The sequence below is a fragment of the Tachypleus tridentatus genome, chromosome 6 (assembly GCF_004210375.1).
Source record: "Tachypleus tridentatus isolate NWPU-2018 chromosome 6, ASM421037v1, whole genome shotgun sequence".
Classification (NCBI taxonomy): domain Eukaryota; kingdom Metazoa; phylum Arthropoda; class Merostomata; order Xiphosura; family Limulidae; genus Tachypleus; species Tachypleus tridentatus.
In genome coordinates, this window is record NC_134830.1 from 35,891,172 (window position 1) to 35,910,443 (window position 19,272).

A 19,272-nucleotide genomic window follows, 5' to 3' on the forward strand; every position below is an offset into this window, starting at 1 on the left:
TAGAACTAGTAAGAAATTTGTGTGTGTAAAATATAAAAATGTTTCAATATATTCATAGGTGCTGCTTATTTTCTTTTTTTTTCAGCTATCTGTTTCATTACATTTGGGATGACTCTATCATTTACTTGTGCATAACTGATGATGTAAGTTCAACATTTTCAGCATTTTTTGTTATTTTTCTTAAAATATCAGGTCATCCCTTAAGTAATGTCTGATTTTAGGTTCAGAAAAATAAAGTATTTCAAATGCTTTTAATGTTATTTAATAAATAATGAATGTTCCATTATTATTAATTACTTCCTGCCAATGATTCACAAGCTTCTGAATGTCACTTCTATAAAATTCTTGGGGTTTTGAGGAAAAGAATCTAGAGAGGGTAGTTTTGACATCTTCATGTATTCCAAGTTCTTTTCCATCAAAATAGTTCTGCAAACATCGGAATAGATGACAATCAGATGGGGCAAGGTATGGAGAATAAGGATGATGTGGAAGTTTTACCCACTCTAGCTATTCGATCTTTGCAGATGTGATCTGTACTCTATGGGGCATTCATTATCCTGGTGTAACACAACACCTTTACGATTGATCAAAGCAGACCTCTTTTCTCTCATTGTAACATTCAAGCACTTTAACTGTTGACAATAGAAGTCTGATGTATTTGTTACATCGAGTGGCAGCAACTCAAAGTGGATCACACCAACACTATCCCAACAATTGCTTAACAAGACTTTCCTAGAATAGAGGTCCATTTTGGGCTGTGCATTAGCCAGTTTACCTGCACTGAGCCATTATCTGAGGTGCTTAACATTTTTATAAAATATGCACTTTCATCTCCAGTCACTAACCTGTCCAGAAAAGGTGAGTAATGTTCACAAGAGTGCAGAGAAGTGCAAATGTCCACTATTGCTCTAAGGTAGGCTTCTGTCAAATCATGGTAGACTCATTTTCTAAGTTTTGACACCTTTACAAGCTGTTGCAGATGATGGTGAACTGTTGAATGGGTTGAACTAAGCTTCTGTGCTAGTTCTTCAACTGTTACAGCACAGTCTTCATCAAGTGCAGCCAGCAGCAAGTCATCATTAGACTCAACAGGACGACCTGAATGTGGTGCGTCACTTAAGCTATAGTCACCTGGTCTGAACTTAGACATTTTCTTTCATTGAGAGACTGTGTACCGTAAACACCTTAAATGTTTTGTGTAGTTTCTGCTGCACTATTGCCTTTTTATTTTTAAACTCATAAAGCATTATATGCCTAATGTGCTCCTAAGACACATCCATCTTCATAAGGCTTTATTTGATTAATGATCTTAAAAGTGGAGTTAGGTTAGTTTATTTGACTGAACATTTTTATACACTTTCTACTACATATTTTAGTCATTAAAGCCTTCTACAAAGACAGGAATGATGATGCACTTTCTGTATTAAGTTTTCAGACATTACTTGTAGGATGACTTGGTAAAATGTTTAAGTAAGAATTTTGATAATTTTTTTCTGAAGAATAAAAATTTATGTAGCGGGATATTTTGTCATAACATAGAATGATTTTTATACTGGTTTGCTCCAAGAGTATGATAAAAGTATTAAACTTGATAGTCATTAGAATATACTTAATCAATAGTTAATTAACATAGTTGATTTTTGTTTGTTATGATGTATCATAAAAACAGTTATTCTTAAATATTTATAGGAATTTGAAAGATCTAGAGCATTTGCTTTTCTCGGTGATATCAGACAAAGGTAAGTTGAAATGTTTCATTTTGAAAGAATTAAATGGTGTCAAGCGTGAACAGTTTTTAATATAAAACATTCGTTAGTGATTCTCTTCCAGTAGCTGATTTAAGTTTATATTATGATCTGACAGTATATTTAACATTGAGTTTCTAAATTGCAGTAGTTACTATTAATGGTAAGTATATAATTCTTAAACTCTGCTACCACATTTCAATAATGACGATTATTCATTCAGTTAAGTAAATATCTCCAGTAAGCATTGCCACATATATGCACTTTGGTGTTAGGGTAGCAAAAAATATTGTTAGCTGTTATTTTAACAAGAAAGAATTACTTATTTCCAACAAATGAAGTTTTAGTTTTTCTCATATTGATGGTTTTACAGTAACCATATGTGTATTTATATACAATACAGAAGAAATGAGTGATAAGTAGATAAGCCTTTGTGTTAAGAGATATTTTAACCTAAAAGATGGTTTAAAAATAATGTTTTGATTTGTGGATGGTTCAGCATAGGAATATAATGTTCTGTTTATAATGTTTTGTAATGAAATCTTAGTATAAAGCCATACATTTTCTGAAAACATTGCAAAACAAAAATCAGTGCAATAACATTTTGCCTTTAACTCCTGGTTGAGCATAAATATACAGTGTTGTGGTTTTGTATACTTTTATTTCCAAAAAAAAAGGGACAGAAAATATGGTAGTTTTAATCTATCTGCCACAAGCTGTGAAAGCCTACTCGTGTTAAATTAGGATTAAATTGACACACATGTACACAGAAGGGAAATGAGCAAGGTAAATGGCCAAAGTCAGCATCAAAATCGGTATTCAAATAGTATTCCATTGAAAATATAAGATGATAGAACTGAATTTTATTACACCAATTTTAGGTTAACAGAAATAAAATAATGAATATTTCTATTTTCTGTAGAAGGTGCTGTATTTTATCAAACACAATTTTGATACAACTTTCATGGTTTCCACATATATGGATAGGATAATTATAAAAAGTAATTCTAATATGCTAGACCACTCTAATTATAAGGAACTTTCATGTAGATTTCATTCTGTTTGAGCCTACTGTTTAAAAAGTAAATACAATGTCAGAATTTCTCCATCATTTACCGTAATGTCAAATCCACAATTTTGAATGTTTCCATGAGGTTTTTGTAGAATGTCTTCATACAAGACTTCATAACATCGTATCTAAGTTGAAGAGAAGCTGAAATATGGGGGTCATATGTCAAGAAACCTGTGTGAACATCATGAGAAATAATTGTATAGCACTAAATATGATAGAGGTGAATAAATTTGGACTATTTAAGAAGTGTTTTCATGCATATGGCTATTTTATTCTTATGTATTATTTAATGCTACAGATTAACTTCTATGGGAATAGTTTTTGTTTTGTTACTGCATTAATACTTACTATCATTGGTTAATTGGAACACGACCTAATATATTAACAGAATAAGTTTTAGGAACCAAAAGGTGTTCTTAATATACTTAGCTGATAAAAAGGTTTGAAACAGAAGCTGACATTTATATACCTGTTTAATTTTGAAAAAAAGGTTCCAACGCAAGATGACCTCAGTACATTTTGACTGATTTGAAAAATTTCAACAGAAAATTACCTTAAAATACTTGACTGTTAGAATTCCAACAGAGTGAAAGAAAAGTGTCATATTTAAAGAAAAACATTGAAGCTTAAAAATATGAGTTTTGTTTCACAGTGCTACAGAAAAAAACACCTTAACATTTATTCTTATAACTTGCATCAGATTCAAGACAACATATGGAGTTCAAGCACATACTGCTTTACCTTATGCCATGAATAGTGACTTTTCAAGATCTCTTGCTAATCAAATGGTAAGAATCAGAATTATGTTAGTTTAAAAAAAATTAAACTATTATGTTGATTTTTATTTATGATCTGTGTAGTTTTGTTTTAGTCAGAAGTTAGTTAATAATCTGTCCAAATCTTTGCAACAATGATAGTGTGAAGATAACTAAATTAATTGGGCATCTTTATGGCATAAAAATGGGATTTCATTTGGGTACATATGACATATTAAAACTGTTTAAACTATTTTTGTATTATTTCCTATAATTTTCATTGCAAACATTGATATTATAGGAGAGTCTTAGAAAGTTTGTATCTTTTTCTGACATAGTACCTTATTTTCGCTGAAATCCATAGCTGTTCACATTCATTGTTGCCCTCTATTTACAAATTTTTTTTTTTGCATGTAACAAATCTATCACTCCCACATACTCCTTGGTTCCCAAGGTTTAAAAGATTTTCAGATGCAAGTTTTCATGCAATAAACCTCCACCAATAGATGCACTCCCTAGACACATGACTCTTGTGACTCTCTCTGTGCTGTTCTACTTTTTTTTTCATACAGCAGTGTCTCTTTTCAGATGTTTTATTTGGTGCTTTCTTTAAAAGTTTGCATTTTAATATTAATTATTTTTCAGGTTTCTACTTAAATAGTTTTTGTTTTTACCTCATTCTCTAGTTGTATTATTTAATTTTCTAACCAGTTACAGAACTTGGTCATTTCTCTGTGCTCTTCTTTCTTTACCAACACAGCTGTGCTTGGTTTTTATTTGCATTATAAATTCTAAAGTGCAAGCTACAGTGTCAGAGGTTTTACCTTCTGCCAGCACTTTTACTCAGGCTTCAAGTGTGGTGAACATGACTTTGGAATTATCAGGGATTATTTATCAAAAGATTGATTGTTATTTAAGCCAACCTTTTTCTCCTGATGTTGCATAACTTCCTTCCGAAGAAACCAAACCTGTTTGGGATGATGAAGTATGACTTCCCTAGTTCTTAGTCTGTGTTTTGTTAGGCCCAATGTAGCTTTTTTGGACATGATTGTCCATATAGATTCTGTAGTATCCCAACCCCTCGATTTCCTATAATTCTCTACCATTCTTTTTACATGATACTTTTTCCTCTCAGTATTTTGTTTCCATCATTGCACGATTGGGGTTTGTGCTGGCATTTCCTGTTTCAGTTATGTGAGGGTGCTGATACACCCGATTATTTAACCTTCGTTTTCCTCTCACTTTTATTTTATTGTACTTACCCTATAATTCTCTTCTCTGAGGTGATCCACTAAGACCCTGAGGGTTTTTTGGGATACATTTGCCTTAATTGCATCCTTGTAGGCATGTTTTTTGTCATGGCTTTTTATTTACACATGCGGTTCCTATGTTGTTTGGATCTTTTGGAAAGAGACCTTGTTTTGTCCCACATTTTTGTTTGTCAAATACTTACAACTGGTCTCTTTTCTCCATCAGTTAATGTATGGAAATCTTCCAGTGACTGTGACATCTGTGAGACTGGAGTCAACTATTTTCTCACTGGTTGTGTGTTTGTTTTAAAGATACTTATTTTTGTTCCATGTCCCAACACTTACCCCTTCTTTCTACAAGTAGATTTTCTTTTTGTCATTTTATTTAATACTAAGTGTCACACTGGCAACAGTATTGGTGGCTAACCTGTGGGTTTTGGTCAGTGGGGGCTCATTTATCACAGTTTGTTCGTCTGTGGTGAGATTTCGTCAGGGATCTATGGGTCCTTCAAGTTTAAGTCATGAGACTTGTCAGTGGCATTAGGACTCGCAACAAACATAAATATAAATACTAAAAGTGAAAACATTTGAAAATATATATAAACATTTGCACACCTGCATTACTTTTTTTTTTAAAGTTTGAGAAAATACTGCCAAACAATGGTGAAATAATAGTGAGGGCCTGCATCTGAAAGCAGCTCTACTGAACTCATATTTGCATATGCTCTGCATGTGTGTTTGTAAAGTATATAATCTGAGAGCAATGTGGTATTCAGTTTGTCCATTTGACATTTTAGTTGTTGAGGGCCTTTGATCTATGATTGCATTGGAGTTTATGCTTTCCAGTTGTAGTACTGGTGCTTGCTATGTGCAGAAAATTACTTAGTGCAGTTTAAAGGCTAGTGAAATGTTAAATAGCCTATTTTGACCAATGCTAATTATTAACATGATGTGGGCCTATCCAGATTTGTACTAAAAATTATTAGTGTTACAATTATTACTGCCTTATGCTATACATAAACTTAGACTTGTGTAATATTGGCAATATGGATAAAAGTTTAGAGTTGTATATCTGAATTTTCTTTAGTGTTATTGTAGTGCTTCATGTTTAATAGCATTGGTATAGTGAAAGTGCAACTTTTTGTTAGTGTAGTTACAGTGCTGTAGATTTAAGAATTCCAAGTATTGTACTTAGTTCTATATCTAAAACAAATCGTAATGTGTCCATATACACATCTTCAACCTGATACTTTTACTTACAACTGCTTAGATTGAATTAAATTGATTAATTTATTTGTAAATCTCAGATTTTATCAGCTATACTAAAGAAAGTTAAAGCTTATTAGAAGCTTTAATAAATCAATGATATCTTTATTTTATGTGTGGATCATGGCTGTCTTTATCCATTCTCATCATTAGTAATCAACTTTGACATTTCCAGACACTGTAATATATTTTTAATATTTTATGTAGCAAAATTCATAAATTTACAAAATAAGAAATATCTGTTTATAAGAACTCTTACATTATTAATCTACACTGTAATTGGTGAAGAGGTTTACTCATTGAAAAATGTAACTATTTCAGTAGTATGTAAACTTTAAAGTTTTACAGTTGTAATCTTGAAACCAGAGGTTTCTTTTACTACAGCTTGATTTTGGATTGTTGTTTGATGAAATGCTTAGCTACTGTTTTTATGATTTCTGATAATTATTTATTTTATTACTTAGCTATTAATTTTTCTCAAATATAAAGCAGTTTCATCCTACAAGATACAAATAAGTAATATACAAATAATTAGGAAGATGAAAATATTTAATGATTGTTGTTGGATAATGAATTTTGCATCTGTTAATAACATTTAATATACAGTTAACAGCATCATTCAGATAATAGGTTAAATTTCCCAGGTATTTAAATGGCTTTGAATGAAAAGTTTTTTTTAATATTGTTTATGAAAATATAATTGTTTTTTTAATTTAAAATATGTTGTTAAACCAAGTACAAATAAATATGCTTCAACTAAAATATGAACTACAAGATCATGTATATATAGTTTTGCAAGTGAGTCTTGATGTAACCTCTGGTAAAACTAGTCTTTTCATTTGACGATAATTTCTAATTGGCATAGCTTACATTATCTTGTATATACTGGTGTTCAAAAGTTAAGGGATACACTATTTGTTGAACTCTAATGATTTTTCCCTTATATTTTTGACAGCAGTGTTTGGTATATATCAGGTTCCTATAATAGAGTGGTAACTTTGTTTAGTTTAGTTTCATTTTTGTGTGTTTACAAGTGAGTCTACACTATGCATATAAGGATTGCCACTGAGCCCCGTGGAGTCGTATTTCTTTTGGAATTTTCAAATGATCTGAAATCTTTTGCCTCGCTATCTTTTATAACTTACACAGTTGTTCACTTGTAAAAATGAAAAAGTTGAATATATAATAGTTTTGTAACATGAGCAATACATATTTTATGGGAGGTTAATTTCTGATACCACCATAAATCCCAATTCTCCATCACTTCTGTTACCAATAGCAGTGTATGATATGTTTGATGAGACTCTTATAACAAAATAGGAACTTAGAACTTTACATCATGCATTTTCATGTCTGGCTTTTGTCAGGTTCTTGGCGAGATGATTTGGTTTCACTTTGCGAATTGTTTTCTTGTTATTTAGTTTTGTCCATTCATCTTCCATGGATGTGTACCAATGCAAGTGGAAGGTATTTTAAGCTGATCTACAACCAGGGGTTTTTCTCTTGACATAACTACCTTGATTCATGTGGCTGAATTTCTCATCTGACTCTTTGACTGTGGGTCTTTGGTCTCAATTTCTGGAGGTTGGGCAACCTTTTCCTAAACATTTCATTTTTTTTCAATACTGTAGAGTCTATACTTCCTCTATTTTTACCATCCTCATGTGGTCTTTCTATATACATTGCCTTCCCGGGTGTCCTGCCCTTCCAGACTGAAAAATTAATGTTGTCCTAAATTTCCTTACGTTACCTCAGTTTGAACCATTTTTCTTGTGTTTCATGATTTATCTTACCTTCTAAACATATTTCTTTTTTTTCTTAGCCTGTGATTGTTGAAGGTCAGATTTGTTTGCCATTGATGTTTCATGTATTTTTTATTATCTTATCTGTCTTTTCTTCATCTGGATTGTTCCTTTTTCTTGAGGACCTTGGACACCTTGGAAGGGTGTTTTTTTCATATTTCCTTTCTTTCACTTTCCCATCTGTACCCTTCACCACGTCCAGATGAACTTCTGTACCTACTCAGGCTCTTTGTTTTATACAGCCCATACTGCTACCTTTTGGATTATACATTGATATTGCTGACTCTTTATTTCCAGGCTATACTCCTTCTTTCTACTCTTGCCAACCAAATCCATCATTTGGTTCATCCCTACCTTCTTTCTTCCAGGAGGTCATCCCATCATATCTAACTTTTCATATTTTCCTTTTCTTTTCTTTGTCATCCAGTGGAGAAGATTCTGCAATCTAACATGTGGAACACTTCCAGTAAGCTTATCTCCCATTATATTCATCTTATTTTAATTCCTCTTTGTCAGAGTTTTGTTCAAGACCTTTTCCTATTATTTAGACTTCATTGTAACCCTAACTGACGAGTTTTGAATTCATGTTTTTTTTTTCTTTCAAGGGGTCTGTATCCACTTTTTATCTCATGGATTCCATTGTGTGTGGGGAGTAGTGGTTAACCAGGTATTATTTAACTCTAAATTTACACTGTCCAGCCATGCTGACTTGCATTTTATTTTCCATAGCTTTGCACCCTTACTGTGGAGATGGAGTGTGCTACCAGATTAACCTTGCAACATTTTGCTTCATAAACATTCTCATCCTAGACAGTACCACACATGGACTGAGTGGGTAAAGCAGAAGGTTATGCTGCCCAGTCCTGCCATTGGTGGTGTTAATAACTTACTATGGTCTGCTTTTCAAAATACGTTTTCATGATCACCCATCTCACTGTCTCCAGTAACGACATTTCTCCAGACTCTCCATCACATTGTCACTCTTTTCTTTAACTGGAGTATGAGAATCCTTGCCACTTTCTAGTTTCAAACTGCTGGGGTAGGTGACTGTGGAGACACCATGCTGAATGTCTACCACATAATAACCATTCAGTTACAGAGTAGTGTGATGGTGCAATGTAATATCCTCCTATTTGTGTTAACCAGTGGAATGGACTAAGACGTCAGACTTCAGTTCATCTTTTGTTTGAGAACCCATGAGGAGGTTTTGATTAGAGTGAACCAATAAACATAAGTCCTCACAGGGGTTTGGACTGTGCATCATCCTCCCTTGATTTCCTCCATCTGTGTTGTGGGTCACAATGGTAGTATGTGGAATTGCTAAGGTTCTGTCCTTGACTATCTCTTGTTCATTACTTAAAGGGATGTTATTGTTATTTGGATGGTCCCAACATATGTCATGGTTTGGGTAGTTGATTCTATGTAATAAACATCCTTTCAACACCAAATGTTAAGTACTTGAATTGAGAGCTCAGAACTAACCCTTATTTCATACCTGAGAATTGGAGTGGTTCTTTGGTTTGAGGTGAAGATGGTATAATCCTTATCTTACCCTTGCATAGATGTTGGAACCCCATGAGGAAGTTTTGTATGTAGATGAATTACCAAGTATGGTCTGTCATGCCCCAGCCACTCTACATCCAGGAGTACATTTTTTTTGTTAGCCCACCTTTCTCATTGTAGGATTGAGTTGCAATATATTTCTATGGTTAGAATTACTTTTCTGTTGCACTCTCTCCCACTCAGATGTGCTCCTCTTATTTTCCTCCTGTATCTACTACATATTCCATAAATGGGCAAAGAATATACCTGCCACATAAGTGGTGTGGTTCCCCTCTTCTAATCTTCAGGTCTGAATCTCTCATTTTCAGGGGTATCCTTCAGATGTTTTTGGGGGAACATCTGTCATTCTCTAGCACTGGTCAGTGTGGGATTCTTGCTAAACTTGGGAGAGGAGGTAAGTACCTTATCAGAAGTTTTAATTTTCCTATAATGAAAATATATTTCATAGGTACTGACATTGCAACTTTTCATCCTTCCACTTTTTCAGTGCTGACATTTCCTGTCAAACTTCAAAGTGATAGTTCAGAAGAATAGTGTAGAGGGAACTACATGCATCATGTGAGCATGTCATGGTCCTATTGGTGAGGATGTAATGCATGATGATTTGCATGAGAGACATGTGGAAATTTTGCAATTCCAAAGGGGGGAAGTGAATGGCTTGTGAAATGTATAAAGAAAAATTTCACATATAAAAAGCAACACTAAATGGGAATAGCTAATCTTGTTATAGGAGTTAAGTGCCTATAGGAAATACAGTTTCAATATAGGAAAATTAACTTCTTTGTAATAATTGTTAGAGTATAATTTGAATAATGCATGTTTATTTTTAATTCAAAATTAAATTTTTTGTATGTAGTAATATTTTTTTCTCTCTAAGAAATATTATTCAGACAGCAAGGATGTGGATAATGTCTCTAAAGTTCAAGGAGAGCTAGATGAATTAAAAGATATTATGATTAAGAATATTGGTAAGCTTGTTAAATTCTTGAAATTTATAGTTAGAATAATATATTAATCTTCTTCATACAAAAATTATTTATTATAACTCAATCATATCATTTATGGATGAAGTTTGTTTTAAAAAAATTAAAAGGATATTTTTGGTTTTGGAGCTTGCCTTGTGAAGAAATTGTCATCTTTTTTGTCGTATGTAACAAATTTCATCACAGAACTTTGTTTTCTACTATCAAAACAGTAGTGTCAAAGACATGATAGGTATTTTTGTGTCATGAAATAATCCAGTTTGACAACATTCATCTCCTCATGGTTAATGCTAAGCTAATGGACTTAAATCAGGAGTTGATTGTGTACTAAAGCAACAACAAAATATTAAACTTTGGCTTATTTGTTTGGCATCTTTTGGCACAAATCATTGTGGGTATCTGCATCAAACAACCAATTAAAATCCTAAAAAGTAAAATTTATGAAATGTGAAAATTAATCAAGTTAAAACTAAACAATGTGCAAGTAATCTGATAAAAGACTTGTATAAAATTAAAACGTCCAATGGCTCATAAAAGTTTGAAAATACAATCAAATTGGACAATGTCACCATTGCCAATGACATTGCCCATTGTAAGGGCTAAACCTGTAGAAAACATGTCTAAGGTGGTGCCACTGCTTAGAATCAACAATGGCATGACAGTAAAATGTGAACTATTGTCACAAAGACCACAGATTGGTTGATCAGTACCATTTTTAACTTTGAAAAGTACACTTTATTTAGGATAAAGCATGTCCCAATTGTTTACAATTTTGTCAAGTATATATTACAAAAACATCAACAAGTGTGGGAGGGAGTTAAACATATCTGTAACAAACATTCTGAGCTCCACAACTGTGTTAGAGCATTAGTTGATTAAATTTGGTTTTCTATCTTAATCTTAAGATATTGTCATAACATATCTATTTGTCTTCCATTTGAGACACAAATTTCAGTTAAAAAACAGCTTTGTTTAATAATCTATAAACAAGTATACATGGTAATGTTCAACAGTAATGGACTGATGGTCTGGGACAGCTAAAAATCTGTTTTGGGCAAGTAGATACTTCTACCTGCCCAACTTTTTAAGTTATGAAAAATCAGTTATTCTTTTCTCCATAGTTTTCCCTGTTCATTTTTAGCAGTTATGTATTGTAACAGAGGCTGTAAGAGTGGCTTAGGTAGGCCAAAAGGTTATTTTGGCTCTGTATTTGGAGCTTTGACTAATACTTCCTGTTGTTACAAGATTTATTTGTTTTTAGGTGAGAATGCAGTGATCGACTGGAACATACAGACACTATCTTGAATGTTTACAGTTAAAACAAAGATTTGAGACTAAGACTTCCTGTAACACTTTTTATTTAAGCTTTTAGACACTTAGTATTTACAAATATATGTATTGTTTAGCTTTATCATTCCTCTATGTAAAATATTTTCTCAACCCAAACAAGCCGTTTTTACATATAAATTTCTCAACAGGTTTCTCTTAATCCATAACTTGAATAAATATTTTGTTATCCTCAATGGCATTGCTTCTTTATAGAATAAACATACAGCAGTAAGTTTCTTGGCGTGTTTCCTTGAGTTGTTATTGTTCTATAAACATGTTTACTTAGACCTAACTATCTCACTTATTATGACAGACAATCTCACTATTCGTTGGTAAAAGAGTAGCCCAAGAGTTGGCAGTGGGTGATGATGACTAGCTGCCATCCCTCTAGTCTTACACTGCTAAATTAGGGATGGCTAGTGCAGATAGCCCTCGAGTAGCTTTGTGCGAAATTCAAAACAAACAAACAAACTCACTTATTATTACAAATAAGTAAACGAGGCATCCAAATATTTAGCAGTGCCTCAGTATATTACATAAAAGTCTGAAATCAATTATTAAAATAAGCTACATGGTTATAATGTATATTTTCATAAATCTATTTATATTTTAAGTAAAATGCATTTTTTATGAACATGATGTTTTGATTGGAGTTTAACAATACTAAGTTAAATTATTAGATACTGCAGACACGTAATTTATTGCAATTGTAACAAATATTTAGCTTCAGAATAACTGTTCTGTGAAATCCAAATATATGCTTAAAGGAATTCATCTCTTGCTGTTGTTTGTGTGTGTGTTGTTGTTAATATCTACATAATATAACAAGTTTAAGTTCCTTGTTTTCCCAACATTTAAATTATTGACAAGAGCTGGTCAGCTAGTGATATTTGCTAATTGATTCTTACAGTCTTATTAATTTGTCAGTATAATGTTCCTCAAATCAAAGCAAGCAAGCAAGCAAAAAAAAAAAAGAAAAACATTGATGGGGGATATTGCCAGCTGGTTACCTTTCCCCTGGGTAACAGTTCAATGGCAATAACATTTAAAAAGGCTGGCAGCAGAAGTTGCTCAATGGTTACCTTCCCTCTAGTCAATTGTTCTAAATTAATGACAGTGGTAGATAACCCTAGTTTTTGGCCATAACAAAAAAACAGGGTGACAAAGTTAGGAAAAATTTTAATTGCTTAGGTAGTTGAAATATTTGGAGAAACCCTACTTTCATGTATTTGATTACTTTTGTCACAGTTGATTTAACTGTAATTCAATTATTAGATTATTTTCAAGACAATTAATATAATTGCAATTTTTATTGATTGTTTTAATAATCAATAACTGTAATAATCAGAAACACTAATTTCACTTTGTCAATTTTAACATAATTTTGCTAACTTTATTACTTAATGTATTACTAATAAATATAGGGTGTTCGGAAAGTCACTGTGCACTTATTATTTATTAACAGACATGTTTCAATATAGAATGCAGGAGGTAAATATGAATGACAATATAAACAATGTTGAAGTGACCCCCGTTAGCATCAATACAGGCCTGGATCCTTCTTATTTTGTTTCTAAACACCGCTATCAGTTGCTGGCTTGAAATAGACTGAATGAATGCTGTTATCACTGCTTTCAAAACTGCACAGTGATTTTTCGAACACCCTGTATTATGAGTGCTTGTAGGTAATTCATTATATTGATTTATTAACTAAGTTACCTAGTTCTAATTATGACATTATGATACAGATATAAGGATATGCAGGGCAAATACACATTACAACCTGGCAGGTGAAAAGTGGCATTTACTTGTCTCTTGGGACAACTTATCTAAAAATTACCAACAATCCTTACACGTATGCCTCGCAGTAATAACTATCAATATACTAAGTAAAATAAAGGCAATAAAAAATGACATGAGAAAAACCTTTTATTGCTCTCTTTATGTAATACAGATGCAGTTTTATATATTTTTATTATACTTACATTGTGCACATATTTAGTAAGTAACTTTTTATAAATGTGTTATATTTAAGAACTAATAACAATTTGTTTAAAGCACCAGATAATTTTATTCTAAGAATATCTTTTGCATATGCATTTTTTCATTGTTGAAATATTTTCTAACAGCGATGTATACAATTAAATGTCGGTTACATTTTTACCACAGAATCATCAAAGTTTACTTCCTATAATACAGTAGATGGTTTAGAAATTTTGGTATTTTTCTTTGCTGTTGAAACATTTAAACCATTTATAAAAAATCTATGAGGCCTTAGAAGTTAAGTATTTTCTGTACTTCAGAAGTGACTAAAATATCAAAATGAATTTGGAAACATAAATATGCTGTACTTCAGATATTATGTATTTATTGTCTGCATTTGCATTGTCATTGAAACTTGTACTAATTTGGTATGTTTTATGTTTTTTTTCCTCATTTCAGACACTGTTGCAAGCAGGGGAGAGAGACTAGAACTGTTAGTTGATAAAACAGAAAACCTCAATGCCACAGTAGGTTTTATGTTATGCATATGTACAAACATCTTTGACCTTCAGAAAGAAGTTTTATATATTGCAAGTTTCTATGAAAATAAAGCATGCTTATAAAAGAGTTGTATATAAAAATTAAAAACAAAATTAAGTTTAATGATATGTAAACCATAAACAAAACTGAATTTTCTTTGGTGAAAGCTGTGGTTTTCTTTAGTGTATGAAAACTAATCACAGTGTATAAGAACAGTATTTTAGGTCATGTCCTTCTCTTGGAACTAAATACTTGACTGTTGATTATATGATTATATTAATTCTAATTACATGCTATTATCCAGCACTACAGTTTCTTTTGCAAGGGATTGTAAGGTCAGTCTTAGACCACACTGTGTGTGGACACTGACTTTCAGAAAAACTCCTGAATATACTGAAAGAACAAAATCATATTGATGCTTCACTTGAGTATGTGAAAGGTATGTGATTGAATGGAATAAGTAGGTTTGAAGTTGATTTTATCAACATTTTCATGAAAATGGCTTTTTTCAAAATCTGGCTGAACGATTTTGAGCATTTAGGTTATGATTTTTTCATAACATTCTAGTCCTTGTTTATTATCTGTTTGAAAGTTTTGGGAGATATGCATTGCTTCAAAAACACATTTCTGTCCAATTTGGAAAAACTTTCTCATTTACAAAATGGTTTTTGATTGAGAATTTTGCCATCATATAAATTTTGTGCTGTGTGAATTCTTCTGCTTCAATGGAGAACATTGAAAACTCAATTGGTTGAAAAGGTTGTATCCTTAAGCTCCACAGTCTACAGCATTAAAAATTATGTGGTATAAGCTATTCTATTTGAAAAAGTATTTTTTATAGGTTTTTCCAGTTGTAAATTTACTCAGCTACCATTTGCCGTGAACCAAATATATAAATGTTTGCATGCATTGCAACCTCTGCTACATTTGTATATACAGAAAATTCAAATAAAGTATGATTAACTCCTGTATGCCAGAAAGTTTTATGTTGTTCTGGATAATATAGTTTAGACAAAATCTAAACAATAATTTAGGTTAGAAGGTTTTAATTTAAGATGAACTTTACAAAAATGCATTTAAAACAGCAATACATAAATTAATGAAAAATAAATTGTAAAGAAAGTAAAAGAAATAAACATTTTTCAAAGGAAAAATGACAAAGCTTAAAAAAAAACAGGAGCTAAAACTTTATAAAAACTATTTCTCCTCTTGAGGTTTCAAAAGAAGATTGATAGAATAATCCCAAAATTTTTGTATTTGGAAGATAATTAAAGAATATGATGCATTAATAAGCTCTTCTCTGAAATCGTAAATATTGTTCATGGTGTGGATAGTATCCAGGTATTATGACAATTTTATTAGCTACATGTTGTGTAATAAATAATAAATACTTTGACCAATATCTTAATTTTTGATACAAACTTCAAAGGTTAATATCCAACTTTTTGTTTCATATGACTTCATATATTATTACTTTGTGTATTCCTCATGTTCTAATGAGCAAGAGGCAGAGGTAATGCAGCTTATGTTTGTAGTAACTGCAGTGGTTTTGTATTTTTATTTTATTTTTGTACATTTAAGGCTGAATTGATAAATATATTGGTCTACACAACCAAGTAATAACATTCAAATCTGTCTTGGACTAGGTGTAAAGTTGACACAAGTTTCAAGAAACGATATTTGAAGTAGTAGATATGGCTATTGAGTTATCAGTTTTACACAATGTCGTTTTTTGATAGACCTACATATTAATTTTTTTATATAAATTTACAATAAGCAAATTTATACACTTTTTTCAGTTTTTCTTGTATAATGGAGCAATAAAAACTTGATAATTTGTTAGAAATAGTTATTTAATTAAATGATAAGTTCAATAATTCAACTTCTTTTAGAATATGAATTGGGTGATTTTACTCACAACAGCCTTCATTTATGATATAGCTATTTCTTTACAGCTTAGGTCAACTGTTTTCAAACTTTTTGTGACTGAGAGCCATCTTATTTTGATCTTCAGGTTTCATGGAACTCTTTTTTTCAATATTAAATTTTTAGAATACTTTTATATTACATTGTAAAACAATATACTTTAGTAGTTACATAATAAAGCACTTATTTTTCAAGTTTCCTGCAGACTGGCTGAAACCTTACAGATTGGGAGTTGGGAACTGCTAGCTTAGTTTGTGGTCTCTACCTTGTTACATCTCACTAGGCCTCATCAGTTTTTGGTTGCTGATTATTTAGAAGCAAATACAGATTGTAAAGAACATTTTTTTGCTTAGTTTATTACTGTGTCCCTTGAGGTGGATTCCTGTTCATAGTGAGGGGACCTTCCAGGAAAGATTCTTTACTTTCACTTTACCTCTAATGGGGGAATTAAGAATGTCATGAAGAGGAGGAGAGGATCCTAGTGGTTGAGGGGTCCAACTCCAACATGCCAGTTTGGCCTTAATTTCCTATAGATGTGTAGCCTTGGAGTGCCACTCTCCAGTGTTAGTCAGCTGGCCCACTTGGGCTATGGTCAACTGAGAACCAGTGTTGGACATTCTTAACGGGTGTTGTGGACATTGTGTGTTATGCTGGTGTTTGGGTACAGTGCTGATGTGACAGTTAAGTCACAAGAGCTCACGTTTCACTGACTCTGAACAACAACACCACTTCAGACGTATTTTTCCATGGTTTTAACCCTGACACTGAACAATGTCATTGGTAATAGTGACGCTGTCCATCTTGCCCCCTAGTGGCACAGTGGTGTGTTTGTAGATTTGCACTGCTAGATACTGGGTTTCAATACCCGTAGTGGGCAGAGCATGGATAGCACATTTTGTTGCTTCCTGCTTAATTCTAAACAGATTGTCCATCTTACTTGTGTTTACTGTATTTTGTTGTTTATTTAGGAATAAAGTTTCTTCTGTATATTTAAGCTTTAAATATTAATAAGTGAATTTTTCTTCTTTTTTTTTTCCTTTCTTTCAACAGTCTGTCACCTTTCAAAAGACTAGCCGGGATTAGCTCGATCCATGTTAATAAAAAACATCAAGTTGACCATAATAATCACTATAGTTGTCATTGTAAGTTTATTTATATTTATTTATCTTTGAATTTGTGTAATTTTTTATCAAAAAAAGTGTCATGAAGTTCACTCTTTACATGTACTTCTTTTATGGTGTGTATTAAATCATTATTAATTTCTAGATTTTGTTTTTAACAACATCTGTTTATTTGTATAATATTTCACTTCATACAATTTAAGTAGCCCTCTCAGTGGCTCTTACATTTCTTATTTGTTGTATTTTTGTAGCATCCCTAATTTCTCAAACAATTGCCCAAATATCCTAGTATCGTGAGACAAAAATATTTTGGCATTTGTTTTGTGAGTATTTTTTTCTAAATCTGTCAGATTGTTTTCTTTGAAGGTCCTTTGTATGTCAGTGACAGCAAAGAAGGTTTGTGTCAGTATTTTGATAGAAAATGAACAACTAAATTATAGAATTACAAGTACCAAAATGAGTTTTTTCACTAGGTGATCCTGTTTAGTTGTAGTCATTATCACATTACCAAAAATTTCATGTGGGTAAAAACATTTTGTGGAAGCCATCATGCCAGCAGTAACAGATATATAAAAAAAGAGAAATTTGTTATAAGCCAACTGTTACAAAATAACTAATGTGCATGTTTTTATGAACTATATCGTAGTAAATAAAGTTGTAATATTATGCTACTTCATTCTTATTTTCCACAACAGCCTAATTTTTTTTTTCTGATAGTCATGCCTACTTAAGCTTAATTTGATAATTTGTCACTTTTGTAACTTTTTGATGTTTTGTATCTGTAGCAGGAGATAAATTACTACATGTTTAGGTCTTTCTTACTCTCTTTGTTTTTCAATGTATTGTATCTGTATCTAGAAATAATTTCATGGTGTGTTTTCTAAATGGGCTTAAAATGCATAGGACAAATTTGTATATGGTATTTAGCCTAAGTTATTCTTTAGGTTTTATTGTGGCTCAATGGTGGCAAACTGAATGATAAAGTAGGCTTCAAGTTTCTTTCAAGTTGTTACTTAAAATTTTGCCATGTGAGAAAAACTACATTGTTTTAAATGAGTTGTGCCCTTGAATAGTTTAGAATTAGTGCTACATATTTTCAAATGCTTATATAAGTACAAGCTCACTGTGATGATTGAACCAACAATTTAACCATTGCATACCTAAATAATAAACCACCATTGTTTTCAGTTTGTTCTTGACTAGGTTTCTGCTGGGATGAGGTATAGTTGATATTTAGTGCACACATGATACTGATACTTCTATGTGCTCAGGGGAAGCTCACAGACAGACAAGTACTGATCCAAAAAGCCAATAATCTGAGAGTATTTGTAGATAGTTTTGTGAACTGCTTCTGTCCACACCAAGTTCTTGAGGAATTGTTTTGAATAGGATTTCCAACATATGGGGGAGCATTGATCTTCTGAATCAGTATCCTGAGAGAACTTGTTCCAGATTGCAGGACCAGTTCTTTCAGTACATGCTAAATATATTCTCCCAGCATTATTTAACAAATGCTGATAATTTCATTAGAATTTGCTTCATATTATTCTTTTGCTTGTGATTTGTTTAACTGTTCTTGCAGGATCATTAATTTTTATAAAGAATATTTGTCTTTTATTCAGGCTGAAATAATTATATATTTTTATGATGAAAGCAAGGCATGTAAAGTTTTGTTTTAATTCATTGCAACATTTGTTTGAGGTTTTGTCAGTAGTATTGTGAAAGCCACCTATAAATTGCTTTTATTGAGAAATATTTTGTATTAACACTTAAAATTGAATATTCAAATCATTAAATATAATAGTTAAATTTTTATTTTAATGTAAATTATAAACTTGATTTGAACATGGTAAAAAAACAAAAAACCTGATTACTCAGCACTTAGAAACAATATAAGAAGAAGTGAGAAAGTCTAATTTTAAAGTACAATGACAAAA

The 19,272-nt window shown here is 31.8% G+C and overlaps 1 protein-coding gene across 1 annotated transcript in view; it reads left to right on the forward strand.

The window, feature by feature from the left end:
• LOC143252246 (vesicle-associated membrane protein 7-like) overlaps positions 1-19,272 on the forward strand; it is a 39,678-nt gene that overhangs the window by 10,382 nt on the left and 10,024 nt on the right. The window contains 7 exon segments of the mRNA XM_076504090.1: positions 86-143; positions 1,690-1,739; positions 3,518-3,605; positions 10,331-10,421; positions 14,208-14,275; positions 17,265-17,289; positions 17,292-17,356. Coding sequence (XP_076360205.1) covers positions 86-143; positions 1,690-1,739; positions 3,518-3,605; positions 10,331-10,421; positions 14,208-14,275; positions 17,265-17,289; positions 17,292-17,356 — 445 coding nt within the window.